General features: G+C 34.5%; 1 protein-coding gene across 1 annotated transcript in view; it reads right to left on the bottom strand.

The window, feature by feature from the left end:
* The window catches only part of Slc25a12 (solute carrier family 25 member 12), an 87,705-nt gene that overhangs the window by 29,009 nt on the left and 36,525 nt on the right, over positions 1-22,171 (bottom strand). The window contains exons 5-9 of the mRNA XM_047543411.1: positions 18,836-18,975; positions 13,427-13,573; positions 11,009-11,147; positions 10,263-10,356; positions 8,314-8,398 (exon numbers count right to left, since the gene is read on the bottom strand). Coding sequence (XP_047399367.1) covers positions 8,314-8,398; positions 10,263-10,356; positions 11,009-11,147; positions 13,427-13,573; positions 18,836-18,975 — 605 coding nt within the window. The remainder of the gene's footprint in view (positions 1-8,313; positions 8,399-10,262; positions 10,357-11,008; positions 11,148-13,426; positions 13,574-18,835; positions 18,976-22,171) is intronic.

Raw genomic sequence — 22,171 nt, forward strand, 5'->3', positions numbered from 1 at the left:
CCTCTTGCTTCCACCCACAGAGTATCTGGGATTACAGGTATTCCACCCAATGCCCAGCTTTCTCAAATGTTGATGGAACATTTGTCTACAGTGAGTCTAACCTGCTAATTCTGATACTGTTTCAAAAACAAGAATTGAAAAGAAACAAAATCTGTTTCTTCAAGGCAATGATGATATTTAAAACTGCATATTTTGAGGAAATTCAACTTACAGTATCCCTAAGTGTCCCCCGAAAAACTCATGTATTGAAACCCTAAACCCCTGAGTGATAGTATCTGGGGATGAAAGCTTGGGGAGATAATTAGGTCATGAGAGTGAAGCCCTCATGTTAAGATTAGTGCCCTTACGAAAAGAAACAACTAGGGCTGGGGCTGGGGCTCAGTGGTAGAGCTGCTTGCCTAGCAGGCATGAGGCACTGGGTTCGATTCCCCAAAACCACATTAAAAAATAAATAAATAAAGTTATTGTTTCCATCTACAACTAAAAATAAACAAACAACTAGTGCTCACGCATGTGCTCCTGGGCTCTCACTCTGAGAGAAAGGATATAATGAGAACATTGCCATCTGCAAACCAAGAAGATAGCCCTCGACAGGAATTAAACAGAATTAAATGGCATCTGGATCTTGGACTTTCTAGTCATGATGAAAATTGTTGTCTAAACTACGGTAGTCTATGGTAGTTTGTTATAGCAGCCCAAACATACCAAGGCAGACATTTTGGCTTATATTTAACAATCTTTTAAAATCAGTATAGCTGTTATGTTACATATTAAACACGAAGCATACTTGTAATTTAAAAATATGCATATATAAGGGCAGGGAACGTAGCTCAATGGTAGAGTGCTTGACAAGCATGTAAAGGGCCCTGGGCCCTTTCCAGTACAAAAACAAACAAACAACACCAAAAAAAAAAACCACCAAAAACATCCATACGAAACTTCTTCTTCTAAAACTCTAAAACTGGAGTTTCTTCAACATAAATTTGGATGAAAAGAAACCTCTCATAGATTTTATTTTCAATCATGTGTTCACTCAAAAAAAAATACAGTTAAAATTCATAAATAAAAAGGCTATGATCCCAAGTAACCACTAATTCCCTTATTCATATAAAAGGTTTCTCTTGTATTCAACCACATATATTTTTCTTTTCACTCTCTTCTTTCAAAGAATGTTTATATAAGCCCTACAAAATCCTATCAAAACTGAGGGATTATACCATGCTTTAATTCTTAACTAAAATATCTCAAACCATAAATACCCAAATGTCTTTTGACAGAAATGTCATTCTCATCCCTACTAAATAGCATTTATAAGAAAATATACAGTATATGGTAACCAAAATTTTTTTCTTAAGGCTTAGTTACTTCTATAACTTATGGTTCACTTGCATTCAGTTATGTAAATTAATGTAATTAATGCTATAGATTTCACATCATGAATATTCATAAACAATGCTACTATAGCTGTCATCCCTATTAATGACTATGTACTGAATTTTTAGCATTTAGGCTGAAAGAAAATATTCAGCAATAAGATGATCACCTACTGTGATCAAATGGGCCAAAGGAAAAGGTACTCTTTACCTGAAGGTTATGATTATGATCATGAAGGCTGGTATTTAACAAGGTTAATTAAGTGTTTTTTCAAAGCAAAACAAGAGTTGAGAATCTTACATGATTTTTAACTGGCTCCCTAAGCATATGTGTATGATAGGAAATGAGTTGAGACCTCATTTGAAGAAAAGCTCTTTTCCTGTTTTTATTAAATGTACCTCATCCTATAAAGGATGAGAATAAATGAGAATTAGGACAAGATGAAGTCAGTTAACAAGCTGCTCCATGTAGCATGCCAACTCAGTAAGAGAATGGCCTTTTCCAAATGGCACACTACTAATGGGTATAAGAAAAGGAATAGCTGAAGTCAAATTTATGTTGAATACTGGAAGGGAGGAAAGAAGGCTAGATTCTAAACCAACCAAAAATATAATAGGAATGGCAAAATAAGGCTAGGGAAAACAAAACAAAATTCTTTTGCCTGCAAACCACATCTATGACTTTAATACTACTGGATCTGAATTTAATATTCTTGGCCTTATGATGTAATATTAAAACCCAAAGTTATTATAATATAGGGGAAGGAGGTGAAAAAAATTTTATGTATGTGTATACATATTTTTTCCTAGAATACTAAACAATATATATATTTTTCTCTCAATAAGAAGGGAATAACGGTGTCTTCAAATCTAAAAATTTTAATGAGATAAATGACAATTAATGCCTAATAAACCTAATGTCCTCCTTTTTGAAAAAAGACTTTCATTTGTGGTAATCACAGGTAAAAGAGATTAGAAGTTCTAAAAAAGAAATTAGTAAGTAGACTGTAATGTTTTCCTCATTGACTATAATGTGTACTCATGAATCCAAGGTTCAAAGAAGGTCCATGAGAATGCAAACTACACAGAAGCAAAATCCTACAACTTAAGGAGTGAAATCTAGATAAAAGTTATTCTAGTAATGTTTTGGCAAAACGCAATTCAGCTCACTTTGAATAGGCTGTAGTTTTAACAAAATTTCCCAAAGTTTATTTTTCAAAGTATATATGTGCCCAAGCATGTCCATCATAGATGCTTTATCCCATACAGCTGAAAAAGTAATTGTGTAATAGACAGTAAAGAGGAAGTTTACCCATTTTTACACAGGACCACAATTGGTTTTAACCTGGTTTTAACCTCTGACTGTTATATGCTCCAAAAATGTGTACATCATTTACTCTACAAATCATCCCCCTTCATTTAATTCACTTTCCTCAAATCAAATAAAAATTTTCATTTTCTCACTGCAGGTTATCTCTATACCAAATATGAATTCATTCTACTCTTTTTTTCCCCCTTATACTGAGGATTGAACCAAGGGGTGCTTTATCACTGAGCCACATCCCCACCTTCTTGCTTTGTATTTTGAAACAGGATCTTACCAAGTTGTTTAGGTGTTGCTATATTGTTGAGGTTGGCCTTGAACTTGTGATTCTCCTGCCTCAGTCTCCAGAATTGCTGGGATTACAGGTGTACACCACCATGACAAGCTATCTCTTCTACTCTTCTTGATTCTTTTTTTTTTTTTTTTTTTTTTTTTTTTTTTTTTGCGGTGCTAGGAATTGAACCCAGGGCTTTGTGCTGCAAGGCAAGCACTCTACCAACTGAGTTATATCCCTAGCCCCTCTCTTCTACTCTTTTTTTTTTGGTGCTGGGGATCGAACCCAGGGCCTTGTGCTTGCAAGGCAAGCACCCTACCGACTGAGCTATCTCCCCAGCCCCTCTCTTCTACTCTTAATGAGTATTTAGGATGTTTCCAATTTTTTGCCATTGCAAATAATGTTGCTACAAACATTCTTGAATATTTTTTTGTGCATAGTACTCATTTTTGTTAGGTACTACACCCAGAGAACCAATAGGGTATGTGCCTCTTCAACTGGAGTTAATACTAATAATGAGCTTCCAAAGTTGTGATGCCAGCAGTTTTTGACAGTTTCTATTCCTCCATCTCTTTTTCATGGTCAGTACAATTCTGAGCAATCTGAATAATATAAAATAGAATCTCATTGTAGTTTTAATGTGTATTTTCTCTGTTTACTAATAATATTATATTTTTTCTTTCTTTTATTTATTTTTTTCTTTTTTAATTTTGTAAAGTTTTCATTCAGGTCTTTTGCCAATGGATTGTTCTACATTTCAGTTAACAATTTGAAGAAGTTTATTATATATTCTGGATACAAATCCTGTTACTTGAATATATTGTAAATATTTTCTCTACTATGTAGCTTGTTTTTTCACTCTCTTAGAAGTATATTTTCTTGAACTAAACTTCTAAAATTTAATCAAGTTTAATTTGTTAATCTGTTTCTTTATGATTGGTATTTTCTACTCTGTTTATAAAATCTCTGCTTATCTCTAGACCATAAATATATTCTCCTATATTATCTTTTATTACTGTTAACATTTATAACACTGCAACTGAAATAGATTTTTGTGCATAGCATGTAGTGGGGAATTTTTTCCTAGATGAATATCCATCATCAAATACAATTTTAAAAATTATAACTGGTAGAATTTTTGCCAGCACACACACACACACAAATTAAAAAGGAAAATTATTATTTCTGAACTCAGATTCTCTACTGTTTAAGTGTTTTCTTAATAACTTTTATAAGTTGAGACAAAATAAGACATATATCTTTCTTCCTTTAATATTTAAGTTTCAAGTAGATCCCTACAGAGAAACAAGGTACATACTAACTGTAAATAATCATGTAGAGTTGGCCTTCTGTGAATTCAAATTCATACATCAACCAACCGCAAATCAAAAATGTTCAGGAAAAAAAAACTGCATCTATAATGAACATGCACATTTTTCTCTTGTCATTATTCCCTAAACAGCACAGTGTAACAACTATTTACATAGCATTTACAATATCTTAGGTATTACAAATAATCTAGGGATGCTTTAAAATAAACATAGGTTATATGCAAATACTACATTATTTTACATAAGAGACACATATCTACAGATTTTGGTATCCATGTGGATCCCAGAACCAATCCACATTCGTAGTTTGGCAATAAGAAAAATTACAAGAGAATCAAATCAACATATCTTGTGGAAGTGACATAGGACTACTTATGTTAACATTACCATAATTTTGGGAATTAAAGAATTTTAAAAATTAAATCACTAATGTATTATCTCAAAATTGTTACACACTAGTCTATATGGCTACCTTAGAATTTCTCATAAATCTGAAATATGTAAACTGAAGAAAGTTTTGTTCAAGGCTGAAAATTCAAGAGTCTATTACCTTGGTTGTTTTAAGAACTTAGGCATGTTTTTACCTTATTCTTCTTGGGTTCCATTCTTTATTCCTTACAAAATGTTAAATGCTACAAAGGAGGATGAATTTTGAATTCTGAAAATAAAATCCATTGATTCACACCATTTTACAGAATGCAGGAATTTAAAGGATTTTTGGAAATATTTGAGAAATTCTGTACCAGATCCCAAAGATAATAAAGGACAGATTTTACAACAGATATGAATGGACATTAATTTGAATTTTTTTTCTTTTCTCTTTTTGGTGCTGGGGTTTGAACCAGGGCCTTTGCTGGTTCAAACATCCTCAGTCCTTCTTAAATGATCATAAATCTATTTCTATAAATTGTGATATTTATGACTCACTGCATTTTATGTTCCTTGGTATTTTTTAATAACAATTTATATGGGGGAAAACATCTGAAATCTTAATTTTTATTTCTTTATACATAACCTTCAGTAGTAAGACTACCCAATCTATATGAAATACAAGAGGAAAAACAAAAAATTCAGGCTCTGAGGTTCTTCCCATGAGAGACAATGCAAGAATACTCAAGACCTCTACCTGCTCTATGGAGATTCAGATCCCTGTGTCATCCCAGGTTAAGGAAAAGGCAAAGAAGCACCCCACTGCCTCTCTCGAGAACCAGGGAAAAAGAAAGCAGAGGTGCCCATTACCTGAGCATCTGACAAAACCCTTGAGGCCACCCTGTCAGCATAAAAGCATCAGATCAGCACTGAATCTGTCTTAAGGAAAATGCATACCAGAAGCAGAATTTCATCATTTTTCTAAGGACAAAGAAATATAAAGGACACAGACTTATGGTGCCAAAGATTACAAAACAAGTTTCAGTTCTGGTTTCTAAGAAAATTGCTGGGAGCAAGAGAGGTGAGTAGAGAGAAGGAGCAACAGAAAAGCCAATGAAGGAGGAAATGAGTTAGAACTTTTAAACTCAGTTTACATTGTTTTTAATAAGCTAAATGAAATATTCCCCAATTTACAAATATTAGGGACACCTCCAAGGACAGCAATAATAGACATATGATACCACACATTTTTTTTTGAGAAATAAAATTTTGCAAAATTCAAATGCAAATGTTTACAAATAAATACAAAATATAAAATTGAATGCAGTAAGAACTCTGGAAAAGTTTCAATGTCTCAAACGTTTTATAATTTTATAAAATTTTATTTACAAAATCACTGAATTTGAATAAATCCATCTATTTTTAAGAAATTGATAACGTGATGGAAATAAATTTTGATAGCATCAAGACTTTTTTAGTACAAAAGAAGCTAAATTGTAATGAGCTACAGATTCATTTTAATCTGTAGGGAGCTTAATTACACACAAAGCAAACAATTAAAGTATTACCATAAAATGTAGATATAAGAGCTCTCTTTTCCATTTTCAGTTTGCTTCAACTGACCACAAAAGTTCTTATTCATTATATAAAGTGGAACTGGAAATTCTAATTCCAGAGGCAGAATATCATTCCATGGAGCTCAAGTATAAGAAAAGATTTCTTACCAAATATTCCCCAAAGGAACCACACTTAAATGCTTTGATTCCTCACTTACCCACTTGGTGAAGGTGAATCATAGCAAGCCCATCCCTGGGACTCATCAATGTGGAAACAATAAAGACAGAGTAGACCCGGGCCCCTTCTCTTACCACTCCCCACCTGCTTCTCCCAACTCCTGTCTTTCCTCTTCTCAGAAACCCTCCCCAACTCCTGGCCTAGTGTGGCACAACAGTCTCCTAAAGAACTACAAGGGCCACAGATCCCGTGTGGGCCACAGCAGAACAAGAAGGAAAAGGGGGGCCCCTGACCCTTACCCACACACCAAGCCATGGGACCTTCAGCTACAACTAAAGCTTCCTCTGAGTGCTACAGAAGTAGAGGTTTCCATTCAAAACTATTCTATTCCATGCAATGTAGAAAAGATAGCCTCTTCAACAAATGGTGCTGGGAAAACTGGAAAACCATATGCAACAGAATGAAACTAAACCCCTATCTCTCACCCTGCACAAAACTCCACTCAAAATGGATCAAGGACCTCGGAATCAGACCAGAGACCCTGCATCTTATAGAAGAAAAAGTAGGTCCAAATCTTCAACTTGTTGGCTTAGGATCAGACTTCCTTAACAGGACTTCCATAGCACAAGAAATAAAAGCAAGAATCAACAACTGGGATAGATTCAAACTAAATAGCTTTCTCTCAGCAAAGGAAACTATCAGCAATGTGAAGAGAGAGCCTACAGAGAGGGAGAAAATCTTTGCCACTCATACTTCAGATAGAGCGCTAATTTCCAGAATCTATAAAGAACTCAAAAAACTCTACACCAAGAATACAAATAATCCAATCAACAAATGGGCTAAGGAAATGAACAGACACTTCACAGAAGAAGATCTACAAGCAATCAACAGATATATGAAAAAATGTTCAACATCTCTAGTAATAAGAGAAATGCAAATCAAAACTACACTAAGATTTCATCTCACCCCAATTAGAATGGCGATTATCAAGAATACAAGCAACAATAGGTGTTGGCGAGGATGTGGGGAAAAAGGTACACTCATACATTGCTGGTGGGGCTGCAAATTAGTGCAGCCACTCTGGAAAGCAGTATGGAGAGTCCTTAGAAAGCTTGGAATGGAACCACCATTTGACCCAGTTATCCCACTCCTTGGCCTATACCCAAAGGACTTAAAATCAGCATACTACAGCGATACAGCCACATCAATGTTCATAGCTGCTCAATTCACCATCGCCACGTTGTGGAACCAACCTAGATATCCTTCAATTGATGAATGGATAAAGAAACTGTGGCATATATATATACAATGGAATATTACTCCGCCATAAAGAATGATAAAATTATGGCATTTGCAGGCAAATGGATGAAATTGGAAAATATCATGCTAAGTGAGATAAGCCAATCTCAAAAAACTAAAGGACGAATGATCTCGCTGATAAGCAGATGATGACATATAATGGGAGGTGGGAGGGGTTAGTGTTAGGGTTAGGTTTAGGGTTAGGGTTAGGGTTAGGGAGAGGGGCAAGAATGGAGGAAGGAAGGACTGTATAGAGGGAAAAGAGGGGTGGGGGGGAGGAAAAAAATAACAGAATGAATCAAACAACATTACCCTATGTATATTTATGATTACACAAATGGTACGCCTTTACTCCATGTACAAACAGAGAAACAACATGTATCCCATTTGTTTACAATAAAAAAAAAAAAGAACAAAACATAAACCTAACAATGCCATAAAAATATTCTGTAAGGGTGAGGGTAATAGTTAAATAAAGATAATCTTTGAATTAAGTAAAATCTTCCTCTAGAAAGCTTTAAATTTTCACAGCAATCTGAAGCTTTAGCTTTATCATTTACATATTATTTCAGCATTTTTGAAGGTGATTATATTTGAGACTACTTCTACCTGTCTCTGAAGTTCTGCCAGGTTGTAAGGCAAGGCCCCCTCAGCCAATGGGGCTATTCTCTCAATATCTGCTAAGGTCAAGCGCCTTAAGAGAAAAGGGAAAGAAAGGATTATTAGACAGTGACAAACTGCTCACATCAAGTGAATCTTTTTAGGAAAAAAAAAAAAAAAAAAAAACCTAGAAATAGAATTTTAAAGTATTATTTCCCTATTCACACATAACAGATAATTCTTGCAAGCAAAAAACAAAAAAAAATCTTCAGACCCTGTTTATAAGAACAAGCTAAAGACTCCAGAGAAATAATGTTGGACTGCCTGAATTTAATAAAACTCTAATAATAAGATATTAAAAGTGAAGAAATAATTCTTGCCAGAAGCAAAGTATAGACATTGACAGCATGTGCATATGCAATACATCCCCCTCAGTATATCTATTAACACATAGGTGCAGAGTATCCTAAAAGGAAAGATAGATGCAAAACTGATAAATATTGGTGACTTTAAGGAAGGGCACAAGGGTAAGAGAGACTTTTTTTTTTGTAACAGTACACTCTTTCAGATCCTTTGAATTGTGAACCATAAATGCACTATTGTTCCCAAAATCTACTTTAAAATAAGTATATTCCATGAACTAGCTAAAAGGTCACTTTAGATCCAGTTGAGAAATACTTTGGGAAAACATTTAATATCATGAAGGACAATCAAAACCTCTGTCTACAAATGTGAATTACAGATGAATGAGACATGGCCTGATATTTCATGTCTATCACCAAAGACAGTTGATACATGATACATCCTCTCCAGTACCACAATTCATTATGAAGCACAACACAATAAATCACCTATGTACACTGACCTTCCATTAGTCCTGAGCTCTAGGGTTAAGAGTCCGTTTTTCAGATACTGTTATATTTAACTATTAAAAGAGATTAAAAAACAATCCAATTTTTTAAAAAATTGTTTTTATTAGAGTTTTATAGTTATACATGGTAGTTGGATTCATCCCAACAAACTCATACATGCATGGAAATTGATTTCAGTTCATGATCACCTCCACAATCTCCTTCCTCTCTTCTACTAGACTTATTTAGCTAGTCTATTAATTTGTATTTGACCGGTTCTTTATGCTATCCTATTCTTCCCTCCCCCTTTCCTTTATTTCACTCTAGCTTCTGCAAATGAGAGAAAACACTAATCTCTGTAAGGTCTCTTTCCACAGGTTTTCTGGGTACCCAAAGATAAGAGTTTTTCTTTCCTATTTTCAAAAGACTGCAAATTAAATACCCTCAATGTGCTTTGGGTTTTCTAAATCTATAAAGCAAAGACATAAAATATCTGAGTTTGTCTGTGGTGCTATGATATCAAAGTCACAGGCATATTTCATGAAAATGATACTCTCCAACACAGAATGCTTTCAAAATGGTATATACTGTGCAGTAAAATGACCATTTACACCACACCAAAAAGGTTACAAACTCCTCCATGTACCTCAGCCTATTTTCACAAATATATGCATTTAGGAAAATTTCCACAAATCTCTTGAAATTCAAAATACTTTCAGAGAGCCAAGATTAAATCGATCTTTTCCTTCCTTCTCCTTTCTCTTCTTTGCCATTTTCTCTCATTTTTTCACTCCCCAATTTCTCTCTCATGCTCCTCCATCCCTTACTCCCTTCTCTTACCTCTCCTATCCCATCTCTTCCTCCCCTTTCCATCCCTTTTTTATCTTTTCTTCTCCTCACTGTTCTCTCTTCCTTTCCCTTCCTCCTCTTTCCTCCACCTTTTGCTTTTTCTTTCTCCTCCTCTGTTTCTTATCTGCGTGTTTCTTTTCCTTGGAAGTTATATACTAAATAAACTATTGTTAAAATGCACTGAAAGCAAACTACTGCTTCACATTTTAAAAGAACTGCCCCATAGTAAACATCATGAAGAATTACTGGAATAGTTACCCTGAAGCATTATATAAGTCTGCAAGCTGGTATAGGATATCAATTTCTAGTGGAGTGACTTGTCCATAGCGTATGGCACTCTGAGCAAATTCCTCTGAAAGAGAAAGAAAAAAATGTTAGAATCTTGAAAGACTCTCCACATATAATAAATTTCTATCTTAACCAACTACAATAATCTGAACGCTAGAGGAATTTTAGTACTATTTTAAAAGTCTAAAACTGAAATACTTATATTCAATTGCATAAGAATAATTACATTACTGAAGGCCAGTAAAAGATAAAATGTTAAGAGGATGAAACAGCAAAAACGGATGGATTAACTTTGATAATAAAACAATCTCTTCAGAATCCCCTCTTTCTTATCTTGTTTATCCACTTTGGTCTCCAGAGCTACAAGATAAAAGAAGTGGCTGTTCTCCATCACCCAAAACATCCTATTACAATACACCAAAAGAAGTAGGCTTACTCATCTTTCTGTGGCAATGCCTTCCTAGAACAAACAAGCAGCTGCCACAGTGCCAATGACCTATTTGACAGATTGGGCCAAGGTTCTTTTCAAAACTGTCAAAGCCACTTTTCAGGATCCCATTAAATCCACCTGGATTTCTGGAGCAAAAGTGAAGCATATGTATACATGGTAACATTTTTCTAGATCTGGCTTTAGTGTGGTGAAATTAGATCACTCTCCTGCCTAGATGATGAAAAGTGAAAATGCTGAGATTCAAGTCAATATTTTTAAATCTTACCCTTTGTGACCTCAATATCTTTCCTTGTGCCAGCTAAAGTGCTATATATCTTACGAACAAGCTCCATGTTATTCAGTAAGGAGTTAAATGCATTGAAGTAGGAGAAGCTAACTTGGTGTGAGATACTTCCTCCAGCAGCCTAGGAAATGACAACACAAAAAATTTTACAAACAAAAACAATAAATATGTTTTGGGCACTGCATTTTTCTCAAAGGGATCCAAAGGAGTCTTCATCATTAAATTGATCAACAACTAGTCCATAAATACAAGGAATGTATCGTACTGAAACACTCAGTGCATTTCATGCCCTCAGGGAAGTCTACGTAATGTAGGTTTTAAGGAAGAAAGCACCATCTGGAAGTTGGACTTCATGGTTCTACCTACAAGGTCAGAAACAACAAATATAATTATCACAGATCAAAAACAATGGTTATTTAAACAGAATTTCAAGACCCTTGACTACAGAGCTCCTGCTAGTCCTGAATAAATATCAATGTACAATAAAAGAAACAGCATTTAAATTTGTTTAAATTTTTTCTCCACACATATATACAAAAACCAAATGATAACTTTAATTTTTTTGTGCGCCCCAGCAACTTTAAATTTTAAGACTTCAGTATATCAACTTTTCTAAAAAATTTTAAGGCCATTGTAATAATTGAGATTCTTAGCAGTCTATGCTGGTCTCTGAATCTACAGCACAAAAAGCACAACTACCAAAAATACCAAAAAATGTACAGAAAATCTGGTGAGGATTTATTTGCTATTATGCCTTCAGTGAAAGAGCACAAAAGAAGCTCCCTCATGCTGCAATGGGGGGCAAGGAAGCCTTTATCACCTCTGCAGGGTAAGGAAGCAATTTCTCCCTCTGCCTTCCACTTGGACAAAAACTCAGAAGATTTTTCACGGTTTCTAAAAGCCTCGTTTCCAAGTCAGAAGTCAGAGTAAGCCACATGATTGAAAACATTCTCTATTAAAAACTCAAAGAACCATGGGGAAAAAACCATTCATTTAGAGTCGTAACAAATTTTTTAAAAAACCTCAAAGAAAAGATTATGGAAATACCAACGTGATAAACTTAATCACAAAAGCCTATTATGAATAGTCTGGTAATGATGAACAAATGAATCCACACTCACCATCCCTCATATACATGCCTTCACCCAAGTTAGATTTCATTTTTATTAGCCTGAATTTGTATACCAGTAACTCAAAAGCTGGACTCAAATTATTTAACGTATTCCTCTAAGGACTAGAAATGTATTTTGGTAAACTGAGGCTATAATATCCATCTAACCCAGATGGAAAACATTAAATGGGTCCCCTCATCCTAAGATATATGGAATGGGCCCTCTCCTCTAGGATTATCTTTCCTTCTCTCCTTCCCTGTCTCTTTTTTCTTTCCTTCCTTCTTTCATTTTTTAAAAAATTGGGGTATGAGGTAAAGGCAGGGGAGTGGGGGATAGGTGTCAGGGAGGTGAAATGTGTAGGAGAAGCTGACATGATCCATGTTCAAATTCACTGAAGAAAAAGAACAGAAGTTGATCTTTCTACCCCAGTCTAAACCAGGATAATGATCTTCAGCTGAAACAACAAAAGCACTCATTGGCTTCCCTCTTTTCAAAACAAGCAGTAATCAAAAACTTATACGTAGGTACAACACGTGAACAAGAAAACGGGTAAGAGAGGAAAGTTTCACCATTTTATGTGAGGAAGTAGATGACGTGAGTTAGCTATTGGTCCAGATGATTACTTTACAGAAATCTGCAGTTTGACAGAACAAAAAATTGTGCATAATGTGTCTACTCTGAATGAACAGGTGAAGGGGCAGAGAGGAGTGAGCCACAAAGGCTGCTGGCCACATATTTCCTCCATTCCTTCTGCCATGGGAATGCTTATTACAACAATGCAGGGGCCAGTGGCGATCCCTTCAGCAGACAAAGGAAGAAGCCATCCTTATAACAATACCTTGGGAGCCTGGTGGGGTGGAAAGAAGTCAAGAAGAAGGCAGCAGCGTCTGGGATAGGTACTGCTCATTGGAAAAAGGACTTGCTCATCCTTGTCTACAAACTCCCACTTCCCTTGAACTGGACTCCGTAAATGGAAATAAACAATTTGGAAATGAATGAGAACAAGAGGATAGCTCTGAATAAAATTACAATCTGAGGAAAGACCAATTTACCACTTCACCTCTACCTCCATCTCTCTCTCTCTCTCTCTCTCTCTCTCTCTCTCTCTCTCTCTCTCTCTCACACACACACACACACACACACACACACACACACCTGTTTACTTTCTACCAACCAATCCTACAGTTTGAATAGTCGAGAGTCATATGAGTACAGGGAGACAATTTGGGACCCAATAGTTCAAAACGTTTTAGGAAAAAGAAGGTGAAAATACTTGCTTTTTACTTACTGAAACTAAGTTTTCCTCCACAAAAGGAGTAAGCATGTGAGACCGAATGGTAACCATGATATCACTAAAATCCAGACCAGAAATCATGCCGCTTTTGCTTTTGTCTTTCAGGGCAAAGGCTTGTCTTGCGTGTTCCAACTGCAGCTCCTGGAGGGAAAAATTAGAAATAGGGTATTAAATAGGTTAAAGCACATCCCAAGTACATGTTTTAGAAAGGAAGGATAAACATCCTTCTGCCACATACACTTATTATAGAAACAGTATACAGTTCTGAAATTATTATGAAACATAATTTTTTTAAGAAGTCCATTTTTTCTTGGAAACATGCTACATATTACTCCTCAGGGAAAGGATGAATTAAAGCTAGGCAATAACAGAAAGGAAAAAAAGAAACTTCAGATTACACTTGCAAAGTTTCCATCACTAAAAAACAAAGAAAATATATGTTTTCAGTGCTTGATTTCAGTCTTTGAACTACACAGTAATTTATTCTCTCCTACTTGAAGACTTTCTTGTCATCCAAGAGTACTTCTTGAATTGAGTTTACGTTCTTTTCCGTTTTTCAGTTTTAAATGTTGCAATCAAAATTGTGCATGTTCATCCCGAATTAGACACTATTTATTCCAAACATTTTTTTTAAATGAACTCAGTGTGAAAATCTACCAATTGGTAAGTGCAATACTTCATAATTCTATAGCAAAAATTATGAATAACAAACTGCATAAGCACATAAGCAGTGTTATTACTCTATAGGGTTTTGGGCACAGTTTTCACAAAGCATGAAACAATCCAGAATCTCTCTGAACTTTTGAACTACCATGCAGTCAAACTTTGTAATAAGTACTATCAATAAAAAACAAAAAAATGTGCCAGTAATTCCCTGGGTTCTGTACAAAAGTCAAAATCAGAGCATTTCTGCCCTGGGGACCCATGACATAATCCAAATAGACCTGTTGGCACAACATAATAATGTGCAATAGATGCCATTTTCATGTTCTATGCAACTCTAGAAATTAAGTCATATCTAAATATATAAATATTGTTCAAAGATAAGACAAAATAATTTTGCTATTTATATATCAAAGTCTTCAAATCAATGTTTCTTTACCTTTTTCTGACATTTAAAACAGTTTTGGGTAGAGGTCTCACCCTTTTTAGTTAACTATATTTTCCTAAGAACTTGTGATCTCCCGGGATAATTCAAAGACAGTAAAAGTATCTTAGCAGGTATTTGTTTTATAATCCATTAAGCTATACATTTGTTTTATGTGATTTTCTGTATGTGCATGATACTTAATAAAAAAAATTAAATAATACCTTAGTAGGGTGATGGGCTAGAGACACGTACATTAAACCTATTTAAGTCTTTCAACAGTCTTAACTTTAAAAAGTTAAATATTAACACTGAGGAACTATCCAAACAAAAAGATGTATGTGGATTTGCTTGAAAGCAATATAAGTGGAGTCAACTGGCAGATACTTATATCGAACAATGAGTACAAAATAAACTAGCAATATTTGACAAGATTTTCTCTGTTATTCTCTTTTTTCACTCTAGTCATTCTACCTAACTTGCTCCACCTTCCCATCACCTTATTCCAATCTACACCCTTCGAATAAGCAGGAATTTTTAGACCTATTAGATTGGTTGAAAGTGGTTGCCATGGTGAAGATATTCCTAAGCAGCCTCAGAAGCACACGAAAGTCCACACCCTGTCTTACGTACATGTTCCCTTCCTCACTCCTTTGTTTCTCTTTATGTCTTTGTTATATATTTGTGTTCCCTATGTACACATCTTAACCTCCCAGAGATATCCTGTAACAACTATGGATATAATTTAGTCTTAATAGTGGTATTAAAGAAAATATGGACATTTATTATAAAGATGAAGCAGGATGTTCATTGGAAGAATAATGTTAAAATAGATTTTCTGTTTTCTACAAGGTCAACAGTTGAAGGACTCTATCTTTTCAAGATACATATTTGAAGTACCACAGATGAAATTATAGTGTGTGCAGGACTGACTTCCAAATGATCCTATAGAAGTCTGACTGAGGAGAATAGATAAAACAATCCTGGAAAACAGCTGATAGGAGATGAATACACACACAGGGGTTCATTACACAATTCTCTCTACATTTACATATATTTGAAGTCTTCCAAAATTAAAAATATTAAAAAATTAAAATTAAGAACTTCAAAATGAGAAAGTAAACAAAGGGGAAGAAAAGGAGCTCCATATATAAAACTCCTAGTTAACAGAGTATGATTAAATACAGGGATATAATAGATATTGTAAGATATCTTCCATAAACAAAGGGGAAAATAATGAGAGAAAGTCATCTTTGGAGGAATCAAAAAATGCTAGTTGGGAGAACATTTCCTTTTTAAAAATTCAGTTCTCAAATGTATAAATGTTTTCAGCCTTTCAAGTCTGAGTATTTTACAAGATGAGTCGGGTAACAAGCAGTGAAAATAATAGAAAAAGCACTGGGTTCTATAGATACCCACTAAAGAGAAGTTTGGTTTTTTTTAACTTTTATTTTATTCATTTTTATGTGGTGCTGAGGATCAAACCCACTGCCTCACACATGCTAGGCAAGCGCTCTACAACCCCAGGCCTAAAGAGTATAGTTTTAAAATCTATGACCACCAAAATGAAGAAAAACAACATAGTAGGTTTATAAAAGGTAAATAAATCCTGCTTGTTGAAAGGATGGTGGAATGGATAGGGGAATAGAAGAAAAGGACAAAGTAAACCAGTATCCTAAAGGTGAAGATGTTATACACTTGAAAATACATTTCATCTAATCTAACTACGAGGTAAGCTGAAAATAGCAGAGGGTCAGAAATGGCATGACTTTGGATTAGACTAAACTTGTATACTTCACTGTCTTCCAAACTCCATTCTCCTGTAAAATCACAGTAAAGGAACAAAACAAAACAAAAGCCCAAGGACAAAGAGAACAGAAAAAGAAAATATGGACAACTTAGCAAGACCCTGTCTCTAAAGAAAACAGAAGAGCTAGGAGTGTAGTTCAGCAGTGGAATGTGGGGACGGCTTGCCCAGCATGTGTAGGGCCCTGGGCTCAAGTCTCAGCACCACAAAGAAAGAAAGAATGGCACTGCACATCTCAGGGGCATCACCACAAATTAGAAAACAAAGAGAAATGCCTTCAAAATTATGAGGAAAATAAATTCCTACTAAAGTTCAATATCCAGCCATACTATTTAATGATGAAGGAAGAGGTTTTCAGAAATGAAAAGAATCTAAAATTTTTCTATTTTACTTTCCTCAGAAAGCTGACACAGTAAGTATTCCACCAAAAAGAAGTAAACGATGATAAGGAAAATTGCCAGCAAAGAGGAGATTCAACACAATAGAACGCAAATAGATTCTCCAGGATGAAGGTGAAGGGAGATCACAGGACAGCAGCTGTGCTGCAAGCTTCCAAAGTCCAGCTTCTGACCATGAAGTAAGTCAGAAAACACCAGAAAAATAGTACAGCTGCTGTGGAAAACAGTTAGCGGTTCCAAAAAAAATGTTTTAGGGGCTAGGGATGTAGCCCCATGGTAGAGAACTTGCTAGCATACACAAGGTTCTAGGTTTGATACCTGTCACAACCAAAAAAAAAAGTTAAACAGAACTATCATACAACCCAGCAACTGTACTCCTTGGTAGGTATTCAAATAAATATTTGTATATGAATATATACAGAAGCACTGTCCACAACAGTCACAACGTGGAAACAACCCAAATGTCCATCAACTGATGAACAGACAAAAATCGTACATTCATACAATGGAATATTATTCCACTAAAAAAAGGAAGTACAAAAAGATACTATAAATGCATAATCCTCAAAAATATTATGCCAAGTGAAAAAAACACATGCAAAATGTCATGTTGCATGATTACATTTATATGAAATATCCAGAATAGGTATGTCTGTAGAAACAAAAAGTAGATTGGTGGTTGCCAGAAACTGAAAGGAAAGCAGGAATAGGAAGTGAATGCTAAATGAGTACAGGGTTTTCTTTTGGAGTAATGAAAATGTTTTGGAACTATGTAGAGGTAGAGAGGTAGTGACTGCAAAACACTGTGAATGTTACTAAAAGCCACTAAACTACATGTTTTTTTTTTTTTTTTTTAAACAGGATTAAAGGGTTAATTTTAAATTCAAGGCCTGTGTATGGTAGGCAAAGTGAGTCACATATCCAGCATTCGATAGGACAGGACAGGACAGGACAGGAAAGGAAAGAAGGAAGGAAAGAAGGAAGGAAGGAAGGAAGGAAGGAAGGAAGAGAGGGAAGAAGGGAGGGAGGAAGAAAAGGAAAGAAGAGAAAGAAAGTGGGGCTGGGGTTGTGGCTCAGTGGTAGAGCACTTGCCTAGCACGTGTGAGGCACTGGGTTCGAACCTCAGCACCACATAAGAATAAACGAGTAAAATAAAGGTCTATCAACATCTTAAAAAGTATAAAAAAAAAAGAAAAGAAAAAAGAAAAGAAAGAAAGCTTCTGGAGAGCTTCAAGAAGATTAAATTGATAGAATACCTAATATGTTTTAAATATATTAAAGAATTTGAATAATTTGGACAAAGTGTGATAATAGGTTACATTAACATATAGAAAACTAAACATATAAATACTAGAAATTCAAAGAAAACAAATAATTTCAGTCATGTATAGTACAAGTATCCCTTGGTATCTGTGAGGTACTGTTCCAGGACCTGATCTCATTCCCAGTGGATACCAAAATCTAAGGATGCTCAAGTTCCTCATATAAATGACACGTTGTTTTGCATACAACCAACCCACATCCTCCCATATACTTTTTAAAAAATATTTTTTAATTGTTAATGGACACAATACCTTTATTTTATTTACTTATTTTTATGCAGACTCAAACCCAGTGCTTCACACATGCTAGGCAAGCACTCTACCACTGAGCTACTACCCCAGCCCCCATATACTTTAAATCATCTCTAGATTACTTGTAAAACCTAATACAGCCAGGGGTGGTGGCGCACACCTGTAATCCCAGGAACTTGGGAGGCTGAGACAAGAGGATCACAAGTTTGAGGGGAGCCTCAGCAACTTGGGGGGATCTTAAGCAACTTAGTGAGAACCTGTTTCATTATAATCTTCCACAGTTAGAATCAATAAAATATACTCAAAGTGAAAAATTACTAAGTGCCAATACAAGTTTACTATTTGATTAAATGGATCCACTTAGAAAACCTAAAAAAACCCAAAAAACAAAAAAACAGATTCAAGTATTCAAATAAGTTATCTCTAATAAGTGGGAAATGAAAAATGGGGGTGAAATGGGGTTGTCTTCTACCAAACTTAATAAAAATAAAAGGGAAGGAGGTAGAGGAAGAATAGTATATACTTATAACAGCTCACCTGCAGAAACTGTGTGAACTCTGTGTAGTTAAGATGCTTCTTCCGATTATGCCCAAAATGCAGTCGGATAAACTCACAGTCCCAGTTAAAAGGGATATGATGATGAATAATAGTCTGTCCAAAAATTTCCTTGACATTTTCTTAAAAGGGAAAACAGAAATAAATCAATTATACTTTGAATAAGTAGTTTAATCCACTGCAATGTTCCTACAGAAAAAAATTAAGAGAAGTCAATATCATCTGCTTCTATTAACTGCAAAAATTTTGTGCCCAGAAACCCATGCACAGGAACACAATTGATACAAAATATAATTTTACACTTAAGATTGTGTACCATTACATATAAGGCCATGAGATTCTTAATTTCTCTTGATTTAATTTTAATTAAGAAGAGGTTTATATCTTGTACTATAAATGACTGCTACTTTACATTCCAGTATAAAATCAATAGTGTTTTCCCGGTTCCTCAAGGAGTCAAATTAAGCCCTTTATCAGAAGCATGAATACCTAAATTACAGTATAATGCAATATTTGTCATACTAAGTATGGTTTGATTGAGGCTTGATTATTACATTCACACTAGCCTGAATATGTCTATTGAAGATAGGTATAAGAAATACTACCAAAAGCATATCATTAGCTCAGCAGCAAGCACCTTATTAAAAGCTTCTGATATTGTCAAAAATATGGTCTTGACACAAAGCTTCAAAATCCCCATAAAATCCATGATTATTAGTCTGCACTATTAAAATATTTTAAGATAAGTGAAATTAGTGATTCACTTTTAAATAAAGCTCCAAACACAGTACACTAGCTTTTAGATAGGAACCAGTCACACTGTGTAATATACAACCAAAATTCTCTGGCAGCTTGTCTTCATGCACTAGCAATGTCATTCACTTTCTAACACAGTTTTACATTTACTGTAAAAGTCAATCCACAAATGACTGGTACTTTAACAAGCATCAACTGGATAGACTAATTTAGAAGCTCATGCCAAAAAAAAAAAAAAAAAATCATTAACAAAGTTAAGAAAGCAGGAAGCCTGTTTTACTGATATCTTAAGAGCAAAATTATTTTCAAATGTCAATTTTATTAGTGAAAGGGTTTTACCATAATAGCTATCAATTATACTAGAGAATTAGTAAATACAAGTTTAATGTTTTATAATCTTCTCCAATTTTGCTATTTTCCCTAATTTTTGCAAATTCTTTGAGTAAGATACTGATCTCAGACTGTAAATGATTGAATGGATTCCCTTTGTTTTATACACCCTTTTTTCTTAATAACAGCATTACAACTAGGGTAGGAGAGTGTAAAAATTCTAAGCTGGAAATCCTACCAGTCTGGACCCAATGTAACAGCTCTGAGTAGATTACAGCAATCAGCAAAGTTGGAAGAAGGCATTGGATGTCACTGGGGAGATGGATTCTCATTTTTCCTTTGAAATGGAATGCAGGATTCATTTCTTGCCTAAGTAGCAACAGTATTTCAGAGTTTTCAAATCATGTCAAGTGTTTTCACCTTAAACACAAATGAAATGCTAAATGTGCTTTTGTTTCTAAAAAGCAAAGAAATTCATAGCAATTCATGGGATCCTGGTTCCTAACCAACACAAAAGATTATCATTAAAACTACATGAAACATCATGTTGCAAAATATGTTAAAGTTTATAAAATATTTAAAATAAGTCATAAAAATATTTGACTAAAATAAAAATGGAAGTTCAGCAGATTTTTAAAAATCCTAATTAAATTAATTAGCTGCTTCTATTCCCAAATCAATTAATGTAATTGCTTATTTTTAAGATCTAACAAAAAAGTGTTCAACTAAAAAAATGTTTTAAATTGATTGAAAACTGAATAGGATAACTTACACTTATTTAATCAAGTACTATTAAGATTAATTATAGCTGAGTATGATGGCACAGGCTTATAATCCCAGCTATTTCAGGGGTGAAGGCTAGAGGATAAAAGTTTAAAGACAGCCTGGGCAATTTAGTGAGACCCTGTCATGAAATAAAAAGTAAAAAAGGTTTGGAATGTTGCTCTGTGGTAGAATGCCCCTGGTTTAATCCCGAGTACCACTGGCGACAGGGAATAAATTATTAAAGAGAATAAGTTATTTCATAGTGACCTTTATTTTAAAGGTCACAACTCCCAAAATCTAATTATTTGATAAGAAATATACATATTGCTACATTGATAATTTTTACCTAATGGAGGATAAAACTGAATGAACCCCTTTTATTATCAGAAAATATTCGAGTCTAAAGTGTCAAAGATTCAAAATCCTTCAAACTAGGAAAACTTACCTAGAAAAATTTTTCTGCTATCACAAAAAGGTTTTTTATAAACTAAATTTACCATGTATAATTTACATTTGGAAATATCTCTATAATAGCAATTTTAACTAGAAATCCTATTTTACAAATTCCCTAGTAATCCCTAAATAAGATCATACAATGTCTTTGAAACAATTAAAATTAATGGCCTAAATTACTCATAGCAATCTCTTCAACATGGAAGTATCATTTTCCATGTTATTTGTTTGGACATTTCTTACTTCTCCCAAAGTGGTCACTTGACAACTTTGTATATGATTTTATTATGACCATTATTATATGCTATGGTTTATTAACCACTCCCCAGACACTTTTAATTATTTTATAGTCATATCACAGGCTACACCTGTAGTTACTAGGACTAATAAAATTTTAAACCATGGGACTGGGGTTGTGGTTCTGTGGTAGAGAGCTTGCCTAGCATGTGTGAGGCACTGGGTTCAATTCTCAGCACCACATATAAATAAATGAATAAAATAAAGTTCTATCAACATTTTAAAAATATTTTTAAAAAATTTTTTGAACGTACTCTGGTTACCTCTTAAGATGCATTCTACTTCTCTTCTGTAATTATTTCTACTACCAATTGCCTGAAGCTGATTCAGAAATGGCACAGAAGTAATAAGTACAACTATTGTTTTGAAGTCCAATTCATAATCACTATTTTTAAAAACTGGGATGTGCTTATTTTAAAAAATTATATAAAAGCTCCAGAACTGGAAAGCTTATATTTGTGTGAGACAATAGGCCAAATAGCTGATGTTCTTATCTTACTTGGTTTATCACCAATCATTTCAAATACATCCACAACTTCTAACTGAATTGCATATCAAGTTTCCCACCCGCAGAGAATCCCGTCTTTCCAGTGGCAAACAAGGGTCTTTAGCTCTAAATAGCACTCCTTCAGAGTGTTATTTCAGTAGCCATAGTTCTGGACTGGATGAAAGGGATATAACAGTCATATCTTATTGGTAGCAAGATCATCATCTAGT

Source organism: Sciurus carolinensis, chromosome 3 (assembly GCF_902686445.1).
Source record: "Sciurus carolinensis chromosome 3, mSciCar1.2, whole genome shotgun sequence".
Classification (NCBI taxonomy): domain Eukaryota; kingdom Metazoa; phylum Chordata; class Mammalia; order Rodentia; family Sciuridae; genus Sciurus; species Sciurus carolinensis.